The 19,797-nt window shown below is 37.9% G+C and overlaps 1 protein-coding gene across 13 annotated transcripts in view; it reads left to right on the forward strand.

The window, feature by feature from the left end:
* Positions 1–19,797, forward strand: part of AFF1 (ALF transcription elongation factor 1) — a 171,851-nt gene that overhangs the window by 126,456 nt on the left and 25,598 nt on the right. For all 13 annotated transcript variants that reach the window (XR_015744051.1, XM_026698324.2, XM_087935881.1 and 10 more), the window contains 3 exons: positions 9,762–9,816; positions 10,190–10,227; positions 15,860–16,019. Coding sequence is in view for 12 of the 13 variants with exons in the window: in XM_026698324.2 (XP_026554109.2) it covers positions 9,762–9,816; positions 10,190–10,227; positions 15,860–16,019 (253 nt within the window). In the remaining variant the exon portion in view is untranslated. The remainder of the gene's footprint in view (positions 1–9,761; positions 9,817–10,189; positions 10,228–15,859; positions 16,020–19,797) is intronic.

Raw genomic sequence — 19,797 nt, forward strand, 5'->3', positions numbered from 1 at the left:
AGCCATCAGCGGGGTTGAGGAGAGCTGCATCTCTCCTCCTCAGCTGGCCATTACTCCCTTTCCCAAAGGTGGTTGCAGCGGTGGTCAGAAATGGCCACCTCAAAGAAGAACCTGACCGGACAAGATTGTGCAGGAGGAAGTTTAAAGGAGAAAGTTTGACTGACCGGGTTGAATGGAGAACATCTATTTAAGGTACCTGGAACCTGAATTTTAAAGACTAATACTATTCCTAAAGAAGTTTTTAAGCGGCAAAAGGGAAAGGAAACGGAATTGGCTTTTTTTCCTCTCACATTGACAGTTTTAATTGACTTGGAACGTTAAGAAGAAGAGATTCGAATAAGAAATTGATACTAATCCACTTTGACATTAATAGGCTATTTCTAGCTGAAAATAAAGTGTCAAAGGGGTAAAGGTTCTTGGATAATTTAAAATTTTTCTTTAAAAAAAGAAAGAAAGCAGCGGAGGAAAAAAGGAAAAATGAGGGTGGAATCTGGAAAATGGAGGCGACCACCTGGAACTTAAGAAAAAATCAATAGTGGAATTTTAACAAGGCTTGCAAAAGATACATTGTAGCTGAAGCTTTGTTACAAGATAACAAAGCCCCTGGAAAGAGAAAGTGAGAAAAGAAGCAAGAAACAGTTTTGGATTATTGGATGATTCCTGGAATTTGGATGGAGGATCCTAATGAAACAAAATGAAATCAGTTGGGGTTGTTTAAAATTTTTTAAAATGGCATCACTCCTTGAAGAGTTAAAAATGAGACTTAAAGAACAAAAAGAAGAAGCACAAGAGGGAAGAGGATTTTTTGGCTTCGTATTTCAATTTTTAGAAATGGAGATCTTGAACTATGAAAAACAAGAAGAAACACTGGCAGAACAAGAAAGGCGGGACAACGAAGAAGCGATCTTTAATGACCAACAATTTTAAGCGGGGTAAAAAAGGGAAAGGGGGGAAAGGGAGTTAAAAACTTAAGCATTGAAGCAACAACCATAAAAAGTAATCCTAATATCAGGAAGAAGCAGAAGGGAGGATCACAGAAGGGAGAATCAGATAGAAAAGGGAATAAAAGTGGGAGGGAGAAGAAGAGAGGGAAGAGGGAAAGGAAAAGAAGCTACAAAGGACTGAAACAAGATATAGAGGTACAGGAAAAGCGTACAAGAATTAAAGGTATAAACCTATTTAAAAGACACAGAGACAATGGTTAAAATTTAACTTAAGGAGAGGATTCTGCAAGGGTGCATGGGATAGTATTGTTATATTAGAAATAGAAAAGGGTTAGAAAATAGGTTAGATTGATTAAAGTGATAGAAAAAATTTCTATTGATATGTAGTGGAATATTTGTTTGTAAAGAGAATAAGGCTCTCGATGATTTAAAAAGAAAGTTTAAAAAAACTGAAAAGAAACATGGAAGATTTTTATCAGTGGACAAGATGAACTTGAATAAGAATAATAACTTTATTGACTATTATTGAATAGTTAATTACTATTGTTTGGTTTTTTATTTAAAGACAGTAATAAGTAAAATATGAAATATGATTAAAGTGAAATACAACTGATATTACTAGGTAATGTTTGTTAAAAGAAATAGAAATGTAAAAGATTGTTATTAATATTAATGGCAGAGCTGTACTTGAATAGAATAATTATTCCATTTATTATTGTTATACATATATACACAGATATATATACATATATACTTTTTTCTTTTAAGGATTTAGTGTGTATTTTTAAGGGAATGTACCAAGCAGAATTCGATTGAAAATAGGTATGTGTTATAAAATAGAGATTAGAAAATGAATGTTATAACTGTAAAGGTGTAACTTAAATTTTTAAACAAGATTTGAAAAAAGATACAAAGGTGTTACACTCCAGTCTAGTAATTTCAGGGGAAAATTTGTTTTATGAGAAAAGATAATATGAAATTGTAAACAGGACAGACGAAAGTATAAAAACATCGATTAGAAAGATTTTAAAAATTAGAAAAAGATATGTAATTGAATTAAGAAAGGAATGAGATAATTTAAAATAAGGCGATAGGAAGTAAAGAAAGGGAAAAGCTATTGAAAAAATTGCAAAAATAGTTATAAGATATGGATTAGAATTTACAAGATAAATATGTATTGAGTTTGTGTCTGTATGGAGAAGTAATAACCGGGGCCACGCTGTTCTCAAAAAAAAATATTTTATTTGTATTTGTATATTTTGTGAAAAGTTAAATAAAACTTTTATTTAAAAAAAAATTATGCCACTCCTAATTATGTTGGGGGAGGAAGAGGGGGGATGATTTTTTTCCGAATGAAATACAGGTAGTCCTCGACTTGCGACCACGATGGAGCCCAAAACTTCTGTTGCTAAGTGAGACATTTGTTAACAGAGTTTTGTCCCATTTTACCACTTTTCTTGCCACAGTTGTTAAGTGAATCGCCGCCATTGATAAAGTTAGCAACCCGGTGGTTAAGTGAATCCCCCCCCCTCCCGGTTTTGACTTTGTTTGTCAGAAGGTGAGAAAAGTGAATCACGTGACCTTGGGACACAGCAACGGTCATAAATAAATCATAAACATGAACCAGTTGAATTTTGATCATGTGAGACCATGAGGCAAAAGCAAAACGGTCATGAGGCACTTCTTTCCGTGCCGTTGTAACTTTGAACGGTCACTAAACGAACTGTTTTAAGCTGAGGGCTACCTGCATAGTAAATGTATGAAATCACCTACATGTTTTTGAACCGTGCAGTAAGAGTTCTTTCAAGGAAAATACACAATTCAGGCTGTTGCTACCAGGGAACCTGATGTTGCCCCTCAGGCCCGCCTCGTCCCCCAGAGGAACACCTTAAATCCATATAATTAGCGACAGATTGGTTTTAGAGGAGCAGGAGAGAAAAAAAAGCCAAGCTCTTTATATCTGAGGATGAAAAGGGATTACTCCACAGGCTTTCGAGACAGAATTGCTTGTGTGTCTCCCTGTGAATCATTGGCCCATGCCCCGTGCCAGATTTAGAATAGCGGGCTTAGTTGCCCTGGAGGATTTTGTGCTCTGATATGAAAAACAGCTCCAGTGTTTTGTCTGCATCCTTTTTCAATTATGTCTGGACATGGAGTGTAGTCTTTGGACGTGGCTGTGCTTTAAAATGGTTAATGCTCTCCTTTTTCTTGCCAAGGAAAACTTGCATCCCCAGTTAATGAGAATGGATAATCACTCTGCAGAAGAAGCGTGGAAGAGATTCAATGATAGCCATATTTCCTTTTGTTATTTAATTATTGAGTCTACAGTCCTAAATGATCAGTATGTAGTAACCAATACACCCTTCCCTTCTTTCCCCTTCCCTTCCCTTTATCCTTCCTTTCCTTTCCCTTTATCCTTCTCTTCCCTTTATCCTTCCCTTCTCTCTCCCTTCCGGCTTCCCTTCCCTTTATCCTTCTCTTCCCTTTATCCTTTCCTTCTCTTTCCCTCCTCCCTTCCCTTCCCTTTATCCTTCCATTTCCTTCCTTTCCCTTTATCCTTCTCTTCTCTTTATCCTTCCCTTCTCTCTCCCTTCCGGCTTCCCTTCCCTTTATCCTTCTCTTCCCTTTATCCTTCCCTTCTCCCTTCCCTTCCCTTCCCTTGGTTTCCCTCCCCTCCCCTTCCCTTGTGACCACCTGAAATGCCAGCTACCTAGAGTCACTTCAGTTGCATAGCATAGCCAAATAAAAACAAGCAGCATTTGTGCTGGTTAATTAGAGGCTGAAATCCCTCTGCATCTGTGCGCCCAAATTAAGCATGCAGTTTTACAGAGCAAACATGGATTTCCCAAAAGGGTTTTTCATTCTTGACTTTGGCTCTTAAATTGAACACCTGGCTTTGCTGGAATGGAAGCTTCTTTTCTTGTTTACAAAGAGCCAGGGGGAAGCTCATTGTTTCTGGAGCTGGCAGGGACTAGAAGGGAGAGACCAGACAGAACCCTGCATGGAGAACACATGCTGGTGTGCGCAAATGGATATTTTTTGAAAAATCTTGCACGGGTTCTTTTGTCCCCCCAGTTCCTGCAAGCCTAAAAAATTCAATATCTTTTCTAAATAAAAAATAAATAAATAAAAAAAATCTGGTGGTGGTCTTGCTACTGTCTTCTCAGCTTTGCGTGCTAAAAATGATATCTGCATTGCAAGTCAAAATTTAAGAGGACAGATTTTAAAATATTTGAGAAATATTCTCAGTACTCTAATGGGTTTTGAAATTTTACTGAACTTGAACCTCACATTTTAAATGTAGACTGTATCTGAAATGATTTGCTTGAAATGCAGAAAGGAATGAGCTTTCGAGAAAACATAACTTCATTAAGTCTTGCTTTTCCTCTTAAAATTTGCTAGAAATTTTCCCTTACAAAATGTTCTTCGTATATTTCTGGGTAGACTGATGACTAATGAATGGAGTGTTCGTCCTTTCCTGGCAAAAATCCAGCAATTGCAAGGTTGTTGCTGCATTATTCATAGCTTATCTGGAAGCTATTAATAATGTGCCAATAGAGACAGTTTGTGCCTGTCATTTTGAAGAAACCCATAGTAAGATAATGGGAAAATAAATAGCATTCATCTTTGGACAATAAAAGTGGTCTTTTACAATGACATCTTACTTTTAAGAGAGAAAATGCATGCACAAACAAACATATAAAGTTCTCAATCTCAGTAACTCTTAAGATGTGTGGATTTCAATTCTCAGAATTATGTGTTTTCCTGCTAACAGTCATGAGATCAATTAGAAGTAATGTGCAACAATAAGTATGCATTGCCAGGTCTGTCCGTCCATCCATCCATCCATTATCTATCTATCTATCTATCTATCTATCTATCTATCTATCTATCTATCTATCTATCCATCCATCCATCCATCCATCCATCCATCCTTTTATTTTGTATAGCATAAGGGAACATTGTGCTCCGTATTTTCCCCTAGCATCAAACCTTGTGACATGGGATAAACTTAGAGAGAGAAACCCAGTCACCCCGTTGGCTTCTATGTAAAGAAGCACTAGAATGTAGGGTCTCCAGGTTTCTAGTCCAGCATCTTAACCATTATATGAAACCAAATGTACCAAACAAATGGCATGTGTATTTGTTAAGATGACCAGTTGTGGGCTTGGTTCTTATTTCTACTAGCCCACTTGTACAGAATGAAAACTTAACAGTTCTGAACTCCTAGCAGGCTGTGGTTTATCCTTTTGAACGATCCCTATTAATGTTTCATGTAAAGTTTCATTAAACCATTCTTCGCATTACGTGCCAGATGAGTGATGTGGCAACATGAAACCAGGTCCCTGAAGTCCAATAGTTAGCTCCATCATCTATTCTGCATGGTCTGTAGATCAGTTCAGAATATCCATGAGAACTGATGAAGCATGGAATGAGAGAGTGGAATGTAACAAAATAAATCTAAATCTAATCAGTACCTGAAAGGGAAATTCTGTAAATGCTAGAGTGTAAATCGAGCGAATGAAATAATTTTTGACCACTTTTTTTCTTTTTCTTTTGCACTTCCTTCACTTGTGACTATGGTAAATGCACAGTCACCGCCACAAGATCCCAATTGAATGAAAGAATAATTGACAAAAATCTTGTCCCAGTTCAGAACGTGAGACGTAAACCTTTCTCTTGCATGCTTTTGCTCTTACAACTCCACAATTCTTCTGCATGCTTTTAAACTTCCTTTCCTTGGATAACTGTGTCTTGTTTGTCTGTAGTTTTTGTAGAAATCAATACCATAGAACCAGGAAGAAAAGGAACATTCATACAGGGGATCTTATTATTAACTTCAATATGTAGCTGAACGATTGCCTTCTGGGGTTTTACTTATCCCGACATAATCCCTTGATATATCTTCTCCTTTACATAATAGGATTCATTGTACAATACAAATGCCGAAGGACCAAACTTCATTAGAATGTGTTTATACTAATCAAGGCTAAACAAGGGGCTGATTTCCCTGCTAGTAATTTTATTCAGTAACTTGACAAAGCCACAGAATTGTTTTGTCTCATATGATTATGGACTATGGAGGGTTACCACTAAGACTGCAATATACTGAAGGTATAATATAAATTATATGTTGGGGTTTTTTTTTCATCTGCCATCGGTAAAACAGGTAGAATTTCCATAGCACAATCACAGCTATCATCTGAATTTTATTTTACCCCAATCCTGTAGATGCCCTTTGCTATGAGCTGTATAGCAGAAGGATAAGAAACAAGAAGTGAAGAAGAGCCTGATCTCATTTCAAATATGAATCTTCATAGCTTTAGTTTTGCTTCATATAGGACCGGCATTGTTTTTAGCACCTGTGAAAAATAAAGAAAAAATGGTCCATGATGGTCCAAAAACACGGTTAATTTGTATTCTGACTTGGGCAGATAAAGGTGCATTGGCCCTCAAATACCCTTCCTCCCCCATGTCTGACTGGTAGATTTGTATGCATAGACAGCAAAGTATATTATGATTATGGTAGTGGTGGTGGTGGTGATGATGATGATGATGTTAGATCTAGCAGATCTATCCTTCTCCCTGGATAGCCAGATACATGTTGATTATTTTGACTTCTCATTCAAATCTCCAGTGGGCTTTTTTTTTTTTAAATAACAACCTTTTTTAATAACATGCAGGCTGCTTTTCTTAAGAAGCTGCCTTATAGTAATTTCTTCCTAGAGTTGGCAGGGATCAAAACTAAGATTTTTGCATGCAAAATGTGTGTAAATTTCAGCTGCTTTTCATATCTCCTGAAGGAGAAATATTGATAGAAATGATTGCAGGAATTTTCAGTCACTTTTCTTTCGTACTGTAATAAAAAAAAACAGTTTAAAGAGCTGTGGTGGTGCAGTGGTTAGATTGCAGTATTGCAGGCTAATTGTGCAGTTCGATTCTCACTGGCTCAAGATTGGCTCAGCCTTCCATCCTTCTGAGGTTGGTAAAATAAGGACCCGGTTTGTTGAGGGCAACATGCTGACTGTAAGCCACTTAAAGACAGCTGTAAAGCACTGTGAAGCAGTATATTGATGTTGATGGAAACTTAGATGTGTGTATCTATTAGATAGTCTATATTTATGGTCAAAAAATAATTTGGGGGCAATCAATGTTCAGCATAAAAATTATCCCCACTTAATAGCCTACCACCCATAAAATATCACGATTATAAAATCAGCCATTCTGCTAAAACATATTTAACAGTCAAATCATACACACACTTTCATTGTAATAACTGGTCTGATAAGAGATTGTATAATGTCTCTTTTTTCTATTCATTTGGTTAGAAGGGGTATTAATAGGTCTGAATGGGTGTCTGTATTATAGCAGTAGTGCAGGAATTGGTGCATGGTTGCATCTGTTTTTCTAACTGCACGTAGACCAATCTATTCTAAGGATATCTTGCTATATTTCTTTTCCAGAGACATTAATGGTGACACATTCAGCAGGAGAAGAGAAAGCTCTTTGATGTGAAGCATAAGCAATATTAAATAATAATATAAAGATTCTTGGGCTGGCCTCTTCCCATCAAATTGTTTTTGGTGGCTTATATCTTAACAGCCACGACCTGATTATAATCTTAACCTTCTCAGAAGCTGACCAGTGAATCTAAAATATTAAATGCTGCTTTTAAGGTTTTTTTCTACCAAGAAATATAATCATTCAAGATACTGGAAGTCAAAGATCAAGATAAACATCCCTGCTTAAGTCAATATTTTAAGCAACCTCACTCAATTGCATAGGTCCATCATTCATTCCAAGCATAAACTCTCAATGGGAATACATCAGAGGGCCTAGAATATATGTTAAAATTTTTAATAAATAGTTTTCAGTGTTGGGAACCTTTATGGCTACCTACCTGAAAATTCATTTGACTGATTTCCTTGGCCTTTAAAAACTTTTTAAGCTCCACCTTTTTGTAATTGCTGTCCAATAGACAAGAAATTTGAGACTTAATCTGGATACAGGTGTGTGTGTGCGTGTGCGTGTGTGTGTGTGTGTGTGTGTATGTGTTCACTTTGCCTACATCCCATCCGTATGTGTTTATGGACCATTCTCTTTCTTGAGAGTATCATAACCTTTGCTTTGATATAAGGTATAAGATCACCAGATACTGAAGCAAACATTTGGTAGACCCTATTTGAACCGAGACTTGAGCATTGTCCTCGGGCATCCAGATACTATCATGAGACATAACAGTCACTGTTCTATTAGATGGAGGAATGTTTTAACCTCCGTCACAACTTGTGTATGGGAATTGAATCAATTATTGATTTAAGGTCCACAAATGCTGCATACAAAGCCTTCCAGGAAATGCTGGGGTACTTGTTACTTGCTCTTCAGCCAAAATATGTCTACATTTTAGGCCATAGCTGTCAAACTCCTGGCCCTCAATCCAGATGCGTCACACACTGGCCACACCCATGCTCAGTTTAGCAAAGGGGGCAAAAGTCCTGATATGTCACATTATGCCCTCATGATGTTGTGAGTTTGACACCCCTGTTCTAAACACTCTAGTAATTTCCAAATACATGGCACACTCAGTCATCTCTCTCTCTCTCTCTCTCTCTCTCTCTCTCTCTCTCTCTGTGTGTGTGTGTGTGTGTGTGTGTGTGTGTATTTTACAGGATTGGAGAAGAGGTATACTTAAAAAGGATTGCCAGCTGGCAAGCTTAAATAAATAGATCTTATCTAGAAACTCTAATCTCTTGTGTTTTCATTTGGATTTGTTATCCATCACTTTGTTCTCTTGGCTCTTAAAAGCATTATTTGTTTGGTAGCAAACCGCTGCCAGGCATCATTCCCAAAGTGGTCATATTTCCGCATTTTGAGAACAGCACAATATACTGTACTCTTCAGTTTGTCTGAATAAATGAAAAAAGCAAACCATTAACACATTGAGCACAATGTTGAAGTTATTGGAAGGAGCAAAGAACTTTCTTATATTTTCAGAATTGAAACCAAAACATCTTAGGATGCTATTTTAATGATTTTTATTTTAACTCAATTCAGCTATGCATTTTTTGTCGTTTTCCTGCATGTATCACATGTAGATTTTCATGATTTTATAGGTAGCTTTGAAAGATTTAGAGTTTTAAATGTCACATATTTTCTTGTTCATCAGAGAGGTACTATTGAATTAATTCTCTTAATTAATTTATTTTCTAATTTTAATTTATTAACTTGTTTTGTTACATATCGTGAAATTGTTCTTGTTTACTCAAGTTGCTCACAGCTGTTATCAAAATCTCAGTAAAAGTAAACTAGACATTAATATCATGTTTCATTTTATGGCAAGCTTTAAGTAGTTTATTATTGAGACAAACTTCGAGCATTTTGTTTTGCCTGTCAAAATTGTTTCAATGCCTAGGAATATATCGCAGAATCACCTTTGTAGCAGCATATATTGTAGATTTTCTTTTATGGGATGGCCGTTTTCTGTATTAGGCAACATTGAGCATGAATCTCATTTGCTTTCAAGAGGATGTGGTTGGGTTGGGTTTTTTTTGTTTTTTTTTTTGTATTTTTGCAGTGCAAATCTGAAATTTATGTTCCATAAAGAACATTTTTGGAAAAACACTGTGTTCACCATAATTTGTCTAGCACACTTTCTTTACTAAACAGGGAAAGTAAAACTTTTCAATCTCACCCGTGTACATGGCATACAAAACCCAAGATTGCTGTGTGAGAATTAAGCTTGCATTTTCCAAAATAAATTTATGGTAGTTCTAAATCTGAGTACTGATCTGCATGGGTGACTTCTTTGTTTTTCAGAACACTGCATAAAGATCTAGAGATCAGTGACAGTGAAGACTGCGATGATGACCAAGTTAGTATCTATCTATCATCTATCTATCTATCTATCTATCTATCTATCTATCTATCTATCTATCTATCTCTATATCTCATCTCCCTACACACACACACACACACACACACACACTCAAAACTATGAATCAATCTTTCCCCAACCTTGTGTACAACTCACAGAATTCCTGGCCTTTGTGCTGTATTTGTGCAATTTTGTGTATTTGCCTTTGTGCAAATAATTTTGAGAGTTCTAATGTAGTGCATCTGTAGGGCACATGGTTGGGGTAGATTGATCTTTCTAATACATAGACTGCATTTACATTTTTCTGCAGTCCGTTTTCTGTATGGACTGGTTAAACTAAACTTTTTCTTTTTCATTTCCCTTTTATCAGGTTTCTGATAAACCGTCTTCCTCATCAACACCTCCAAGGTACAATTGCTTTATGACAAATAAGAGGGAATAGGGGGAGGGAGAGCTTGATGTAAACATTCACTAGGTGTAACTAGAAATTTCTGTAAAAGCATTCAGAGAGTAGGAAAAGTTAAAAGAGACAAGTTAAACTTTTCATAGAGATTTGTAAGGCTGATTTGAAACCAATCTAAGTTATTAAAACGTGGAAAAATACTGAGTGTTTCTTGACCTCAACACTGTGATGATAAGAACGAACAAAACGATATGTCCTTAATAATTCACTGAACATCCAGTTTGCAGAAGGGATAGTAAATATAGTAAATATGATATGAAGTACCTGTTATGTATGCTTATATCAGTTCCATGGAGGAAATTTGAAATAATGCATGTTCAGAAGTGTACTTATTATTTTCAGAGTAGTCTCAGATATTGCTAAATAATGTAATCTTGCCTTGCTGTAAAATACAATATGGTTTAAAAATCAGGACCTGTTTTCAGTTAATTGTTCTTCTCCCTGCCTTTTCCAGCATACTAGCCATTTCATTCCTTGTTGGCATTGTATTTTATTGCAAGTATGCTGAGGTCATTGCAGTGGCCTAGAGGTGGAGTTCTCGCCTCACAATCAGGAGGCTCTGGGTTTGATCCTACATAGAGGCAGATATTTCTCTACCTGGGCACAATGAGAATATATCTGCTGAACAAAACTCTGCATTGGCAACAGGAAGGGCATCCAGCCAGTAAACTCTCAGCTCCATTCAGTTGCCCAGACTCCACCCTGCAAGGGATTATGGGCTCTTAAAAGAAAATAATGATACTGAAGTCATTGTCCCAGGGTCACATAATCAGCTTTTGCAATCTTCTGACAAGGGAAGTCAGTGGGAAATCCAGATTCACTTAACAACCATGTTAAGAAGAATGGTAGTGTTTCATTTAAGAACTGTGGCAGGAAAGGTTGTAAAATAGTGTAAACTCATTTAACAGCTGTCTTGCTTATCAGTGGAAATTTTGGTCTCAATTGTGGTCGTAAGTCAAGGACTACCTATATCACCTTCATTCTGATCTGCGGTAAAGTAACTAACCTCCTTGACCACTGTCCATAAGCTTAAAAAAAAAAAAAAAAATAAGCCAGCATCTGAGAATCCAGGATGCCATCTCAGTTAGATATGTATAACATGGCAAAAAAACTTGGAATAAAAAGTTTTGCCAAAACAGTAAACGCTTTACAACTAAACTGTGAATTTGAGCTTGAGAGTATTTATCTGTAAAAATGTATTTCTGCTTCCTCGAAATACAAACACTGTAAGTTTTGAGCAACATCCTTTAGGATAAAAGTATTGATTCTAAATGCAGCTTATTTTTTGGCATATTTCCCAATTAGCTGTTTAAGCAACTGCTAATGTTTCACTCCATTATGCCTGAACTTGACACTAATAATTACCTTGTTCCTGAAACTGTTGCATTCTTCAACTGTAGACCTGGAATTAGCAGAAATTTTGCCTTTAAGCGATGCAAAATCCACTAGTGTGGGCAAAAATGAAAAAAAAAAACTCATTTTTTTTAAAAAAATTACATTAGAAAAGTATATTATGCATGTTAATAGTCCCCAAAAAGAAGCACACACAACCAAATCTCAGAATAAAAGGAGATTACAGTTTAAATATGGAGTGAGGAGAAAGAATAACTTCAAGCTGTTTCGTGTGTGGGAAGTTCAGTAACGAGCCATTAATTATATTGAAGTCAAGCGATAGGTTTGAGTTGAATGCAAGGCATGTTTCAACATGTAAACCTTCAAATGGGAGCATTTTCATCTAATTTGATATTCTGCTAGGCATTGCTTCACTTGTGCTACTCCAAATGATTGCTATTGTTGGAAAAACGATCATAGGCTGTGTTTTGGATTGGTGTGTGTGTAAAAATAAATTAATGCTGAGGTTTCTGACCATATGAACATGATAGTAAAGCTGTGGCCCAGTAGGTTTCACTGAAGGGTCTAGGACAGGGGTGTCAAGCTTGCGCCCCACGGCCCAGATGTGTCATGCACTGGCCACGCCCACCCCCAGTTTAGCAAAGGGGGGGAGTCGCCATACATCACGTGATGACAACGTGAGTTTGACACCCCTGGTCTAGGACAACTCACCACAGTCAACTCGCCAGGGGACAAGAATTACACTAATATCAAAGAAACGGTGGAATAGAATCATTAAAGAAATGGTGTGAAAGGAGGGACAAAATGAAATGCAAATGATAAAAAAATTAACATATTTTTAAAAAATATTTTAAATTACTAAATGGAGTTGTTGAATTGTCCCAGGGCAAGTTGGCCGGTAGTCAATTGTCCCATTCTGTTCACAGAAGCCTCTCCCTGATGTTATCTCACTGATCCCGAGTTTGAACTTGGGAACCACAGGTAGTCCTCACCTTATGAGTACACTTGGGACCAAAATTTCCCTTGCTAGGGAAGGTAGTTGTTAAATGAGTTTCACCAATGTTATTACCTTTTCTCCACTGAGCTGCTGCAAGAGTCCAAGCAAGGGTTAACTCCATCTCGTATGTCATTGGACTGAGTCTATCAATCTGCATAGTCCCGACTCCATTACTGGTTTTCCCCAGCTTTCAACTCAGTCCCTTGTCAGGACTAGATGTGTCACATGGTCGTTAAACAAGCCCTGGCTTCCTCCATTGATTTTGCTTGTTGGAAGTCGCAAGGAAGGTTTGCAAAGGCCAGTTACATGACCATGGGATGCTGCAACCATCATAAATACATGCCAGTTGCCAAACGCCTGGATTTTGATTATGTGACCAGAGGGGATGCTGTGATAGTCAGAAGTGCGAGAATTGGTCATAAGTCACCTTTGTAATGCTGTTGTAACTTTGAATGGTCACTAAACAAAAGGTTGTTGGTCAAGGACTACCTATAAGACAAATACCACAGGTGTGAATCAGCCCAAAACAATAATTTACCTCATCAAATTGGCCTCATTTCTAGAAATGCTTAGTAATTTTTTTAAAGTAAAGGTTTCCCTGTCAGTTGTATCCGATTCTAGGGCACGGTGCTCATCTCTGTTTCTTGGCCAAGGGAGCCAGTGTTGTCCAAACACAATTTCCATGCCAACATGATTAAGCCAAAGGCACATGGAATGCTGTTAGCTTCCCACTGAAGTGGTGTCTATTAATCTAATAGGTAGAGGCTAAAACATATAGAGAATGCTTGCTGGAATTGGGTATGTGTAGTTTAATGAAAAGAAGGACTAAGGGTGACATGATAGTGCTGTTCCAATATCTCAGGGGCTGCCCCAAAGAAGAGAGAGCCAAGCTATTCTCCAAAGCACCTGTGAGGGCAGGACAAGCCGCAATGGATGGAAACTAATCAAAGAGAGAACCAACTTAGAACTAAAGAGAAATTTCCTGACAGTTAGAACAATTAATTGGTAGAACTGAAAGTCTGTAGAGATTCTCAGTCCTCCAGGTCATGGTTGTCCCAAAGGTGCTTTTTCAAGAGGCAACTGGACTTTCTGGCTTTTTTTCTTTTTGAAGATGTTTCACTTCTCATCCAAGAAGCTTCTTCAGCTCTGACAGGATCCTTCCATTTCCCACTATTCTGTCAGAGCTGAAGAAGCTTCTTGGATGAGAAGTGAAACGTCTTCAAAAAGAAAAAAAGCCAGAAAGTCCAGTTGCCTCTTAAAAAAGTACCTTTGGGACAGTGGAACTGAAGTTGTAGATGCTCCAACACTGGAAGTTTTTAAGAAGAGATTGGGTTTTGTGCCTGAGCAGGGGGTAGGACTAGATAACCTCCAAGGTTCCTTCCAACTCGATTATTCTGTTAAGCTACTGGCATTTGCATGTTTTCAAATTCATAGGTGGGCAGGAGCTGGGACAAAATCTTTAACCACTGAGCCGTCGCGCCCACTATGTAATTATTTAGCATTCAAGTACTTATTAAAGTACTCATTCCCATTATTTTAAATGTATATTGACTGGATAAAGAAAGAGTTAGAAATTAAATGTTATGCTTTTACTCCCACCAAGCGCTGATGGTATATTAAGAACAGAGCAAGTAACGTGCGCACACAAGCACACATTCTCTGTTAAATACGTGCTGTAATGAATGAGGGCCTATTGATCCACTCAGTGACTGCAACTCCATTAGCTATTACCCAAATACTGCAGGAAGAAGAGAGGCTCCAGGTCAGCGGAAGAGCGCATTCTTTGTAGGAAGATGTATGTTTCTATGCCTGGCACTTCAAATATTTCTTTGGATAGACAGAGAGGCTAGATTGTTCTCACAAGAATGCAAACTATGCAAACTTTCTGGACAATGAACTTCCTGCAAGATGTGGATTTCATTTTGAATAAGTATGTCTAAGATTGAATTTTGAAACAAATAAAATTGATTTCTCATATGTACATGGGCTGAAGAATTTTTTATTTGGAATAATACAGAACGGGGAAAAAGGATAAAAATAGAAGGTTGCAGACAGATATATGACACTTTTCTTCAGGAAAATACAGGGAGTCCTGACAGCAGCAAGGCTGTTCTATGCACAGAAATCCCCACAATGGAAGAAATGGCTGATGGAGTTAGCAGAGGTGGCTAAATTGACTGCTTTTATCAAAGAAAAAAAAATACACACTTTCATTTCTACCCGGAAACCACTTCTAGGCTTTAAGCTTGAGGTGGAAAAAAATGAAACTTTGATTTTGGGTTTTACTGATCAGATAGATTTTTTATTATAGAAATGTTTAAACTATTGTGTAGAAGTAAAAAGTCAAGGTATGATGTTAATTCCTTATTCTACTGCACCAAAGGGAGTCGGAAGTCTTCACCTTTTCTTTCCTTCACTTTTCTGTTCTCTTTTTCCTTCCCTATTTTTCCTGTTATTTACTTTTGTATTTTCTTTGTGTGCTACATTATAAACTGATAAATTGTTAAACATGGGGAGGAAAATACAGGTAGTCCTCAACTTAACAATCATTCATTTAGTAACGTTCGAAGTAAAACGGAACTGAAAAAGTAACTTATGACCATTTTTCACACTTCTGACCATTGCAGCATCCCTATGGTCACATGATCAAAATTCAGGCGCTTTGCAATTGGCTCATATTTATGACCGTTGCTGTGCCCCAAGGTCATGTGATTCCCTTTTCTGGCCTTCTGACAATGGGGAAGCCAGATTCATTTAACAACTGTGTTACTAACGTAACCACTGCAGTAATTCACTTAAGCATGGTGAGAAAGCTTGTTAAATGTGGGAAAGTTCACTTAACAACTTTCTCACTTAGCAACAGAAGTTTTGGCCTCAGTTGTTGTTGTAAGTCGAGGCACAGCCAGCAGCATGTTTCAGCAGTTAGATTTAAAAGCATTCAAGTTTCCAGCAGTTACATCACTCAACAAGCCTAATTATGGAAATCTCCATCTTTGTTGAGTGTATTTTTATTTTTAGAAATGTCCTTCTCAGTCTCCAAAATCTGACTAAAGATCTTCCTTCATTCTTGGCTCTTGACATTGATTGGTGAACAGTGGTATCATGTTTGCAAATTGTGCTGATTGAACTGTTTCGCCTCACGGGGCCACTGCGTCAAGCGGAAGAGGAGAATTCAGAAAGACGATCCGCACCCATTTCTAATTTTATCCCCTGGTTTTGGTTTGCAGTGCCCCACAATCGCAGCCCGAGAGTGTGGCATTGGCTCATTCCAGCAGTGCAGAATCCGAAAGCACAAGCGACTCAGACACTTCCTCCGATTCTGAATCTGAAAGCAGCTCTAGTGACAGCGAAGGAACTGATCCACCAACAAGAGTCTCGACACCTGAGGTACAGCGTCCATTTTCTAAATGTGTCTGGATCGGTATTTCTCAACCATGGCAACTCTTTAAGATTTGTGGAGTTTGACCCCCATAATTCCCTATCCAGCCATGCTGGCTGAAGAATTCTGGGAATTGAAGTCCACACATCTTAAAGTTGTCACAGTTGAGAAACTCTGTCTAGACCAGTGGTGTCAAATTCAAGATCCACGGGCCGGCTCTGGCCTGTGAGGCCGCCCTGGAAACAGCAAAGGACCAGCCCATGGTGTCTCTGCTGATAAAAACATCCATACACAGCCTTCCTGAGCTCCATTTTCACTGGCAGAGGGTTTCAGGAGGCCGTCACAGCCAGAAACTGTGCCATTTTCACTGGCAGAGCACTCAGGCCACCACAGGCGTCCTGGACATACATCGATGTTGAGGTGGCACCACTCACCCTGGCTATGCCCACTCCAGCCCCACGAGGTCAAACATATAACCCTGAGATCCTCAATGAAATCTAGTTTGACATCCCTGGTCTACACAGTTATTTCCTTTTTGATGTTTTTCTCCCTCTTTGTACAAGAACATGTTAGACAACTATTCTTACTATGCTTTGGATAGTTTTGCACCATTTCCCTATTTTCTACACTACCTCTGTTAAGCAAGCAAGGCCAGCATATACTACTGGGGCGTCCACATGGAACCACCAGGGCTTGCAGCTAGAAGTTACACAGAACAAACAGTTAATGATTTTTCCTTTTCCTGACACCCCCCATAAATATATATATATATATATATATATATATATATATATATATATATATATATATATATATATATCTCCTCTCTCTCTCTCTCACACACACACACACACACACACACACACACACACTGCATTACAACTCCTGGCTATTGGCTATGCCGGTCAGGAATTATAGAGTTTACAATCCAACAGAACACAAGGCCAGTCATTTCATGAAAACTATTGTAGTTAATGGGGAACTGCTAATTCCTCAAAAAGAGTTAAATATAGGGTCAGGATATTAATCAGTTGCTCTGGTGCCTTTTCATTTGTTGAATGAAATAAGAGAAATGGGAAAAGGCTTGTTTTTCACTGGCCAACTGAACCGTCTACAAACTTTTTTCACAGAAAAGCTAGATAGTTGTACACAGGAATACTAATTCAGAAATATTGCTAACTGGGATTGGTCTCATTGCACAAGCACACGCACACTTATATATCTGTAACACACGGTGCTATATCTGCATATCATGTAGTTGCATTCCTCTTTGGTAAGCAATGATATGTAAATTCCTTGAGCCCCTCCCTGAGGAAGATAGATGGTCTAGAACAGGGGTGTCAAACTCGATCTCATTGAGGGCTGCATCAGGATTGTGTTTGACCTCGAGGGTCTGGGGTGGGCATGGCCAGCTCACCATCACTCATTTTATTTATTTTATTTATTTTATTTTAATTATTTATTTTATTCATTTATTTTATTTTATTTGGTTTGTCAGTTGCTTACAAGATAATAGGTATAAGTAAAAACATAGCTATGCATATATGGATACATATAAGAAAAAGGAAAAGGAAAAGAAACAATAGGACAGGGATGGTAGGCACGTTCGTGCGCTTATGCACGCCCCCTACAGACCTCCTAGGAAAGGGGTGAGGTCAATAGTAGAAAGTCTAAGGTTGAAGTTTTTGGGGTTTGGGGAAGAAACCAGAGAGTCAGGTAGAGTATTCCAGACATTGACCACTCTGTTGCTGAAGTCGTATTTCCTGCAATCAAGTTTGGTGCGATTAACCTTGAGTTTGTATCTATTGTTTGCTCTTGTATTGTTATGGTTGAAGCTGAAGTATTCATTGACAGGTAGGACATTGCAATGTATGATTTTATATACTATACTTAGATCGGACCGAAGGCGGCGTAGTTCTAGATTTTCTAGGACTAGAATTTCAAGTCTGGTGGCATAAGGTATTCTGCAATGAGTAGAGGAGTGGAGAACTCTTCTTGTGAAATATTTCTGGACTTTCTCAACTGTGTTAATATCAGATACGTAATGTGGGTTCCAGACTGATGAGCTGTATTCGAGTATTGGTCTAACAAATGTTTTGTATGCTCTAGTTTGTAGTGTGATATTACCAGAGAAAAAGCTATGTAGGATTAGGTTAACAACTCTTAATGCCTTTTTGGCTATGTGGTTACAGTGGGCTCTAGATCATTAGCGATGAGTATTCCAAGGTCCTTGACAGAGTTTGGATCATCAACAAGGTCTTGACTATTCAGCGTGTATTTGATTTTCTGATTTTTTTTGCCAATATGTAAGACAGAGCATTTATTTGTTGAGATTTGAAGTTGCCATTTGTTTGACCATTCTGATACTTAGTCAAGGTCTTTTTGAAGGGTAGCAGTATTGTCTGTGGTGTTGAATAGCTTTACATCGTCAGCGAATGTATCGTGACTATCATTGTGTCGGTGCCTGTGGTGGCCCAAGGGCTGTGCCAACAAAACGGGCTCCCAAGCTCTGTTTCTGGCTGTGACTGTCTCCTGCAATCCTCTGCCAGCAAAAACGGAGCTCGGAGGCTCTCCTCAGCTCCGTTTTCACTGGCAGAGTTACCTCAGGCTGGTCCTTCGCTGTTTCCAGGGCAGCCCCATGGGCCAGATCTAAGCATCCCAGGGCCAGATCCGGCCCTGGGCCTTGAGTTTGACACCCGTGATCTAGAAACACAAAGTATAAATAAATAAATTAAAAATTCATGGTAGATGTTATTCTACCATCTGGAGCTATTTTTAAAGAAAACTTGTATAATGATAAGCACTGACAAAATTGCAGTGTGCCTGAACTTTGGCCCGTTAATTATATCCTCTGTGAGGCCATTTATCATCTACCATCTAGCATTCTAAGTCATTCTCTGAATATAACTGTAATGTTCTCCAGGTTTGGGGTATCCACAAAAGATCACTTGAAGTTGGATCAAAGTTGAATCCATGCTGGATATGTTGGTTACTCAGCACCCCAACTCTGTTTCTAAATTTGAACTCAGGCCTTTTTATCCTCCCTGTTTTGGTTTCTTTTGTGTGCATTTAGCAGACAGTGCAACCTTCAAAACATAGTCCTTTAAGAAAAAGTTTTAAAAGTTAGTTAAAGATTTGCATGGAACATTGAGTTCTGTAAGCAAAGTTCTCTCTCCTCCTGTTATTATTTTTTTTCCCCTCCTCAGACTTGGGTGGGCTCCATATAATTTTACTTGGCTTGGTTTCTTCACTTTTGGAGACTTCCAGTGACCTACTTGGGAAATCAAAACAGGAAAAAAGCACCAGTTTCATAATTAAAAGCAGGCCTAGGTTGAAACAACTTCAGGAACAAAAAAGAAATGTTGACTTCATCATCTGTTGCCCTGCTAGAATAGTGACATGTTGAAGGAATTTTGGATCGATGCAAAAAAATTGATACAGAACACTTTTTCTATGGACACGTAACATAATTTTTGCCAAGGCAGCAATTCTGTATCTGAAATTATCCTACTTTGGGACAAAATGAATGATATCATTCTTTACACGTAGAAAACAACATAGCTTGTGGGGAACAAATAGTCTTATGTACAATTCTTTTATTGGGATGTTTATATGCTTTGTCTCTTTTTTATATTGTATTTTATTTTATGGGTTCTGTTTTTAATTGTAAACTGACCAAAATCATGTACTAAATATGGACTGCTATATAAATGAAGGTTATTAATTTAACTAAATTCGTGTTTAAAGCAGAGGTCCCCAAACTTGGCAACTTTAAGACTTGTGGAC

This window comes from Pseudonaja textilis, chromosome 6, assembly GCF_049901715.1.
Source record: "Pseudonaja textilis isolate UNSWEBS1 chromosome 6, rPseTex1.2, whole genome shotgun sequence".
NCBI classification, from domain to species: domain Eukaryota; kingdom Metazoa; phylum Chordata; class Lepidosauria; order Squamata; family Elapidae; genus Pseudonaja; species Pseudonaja textilis.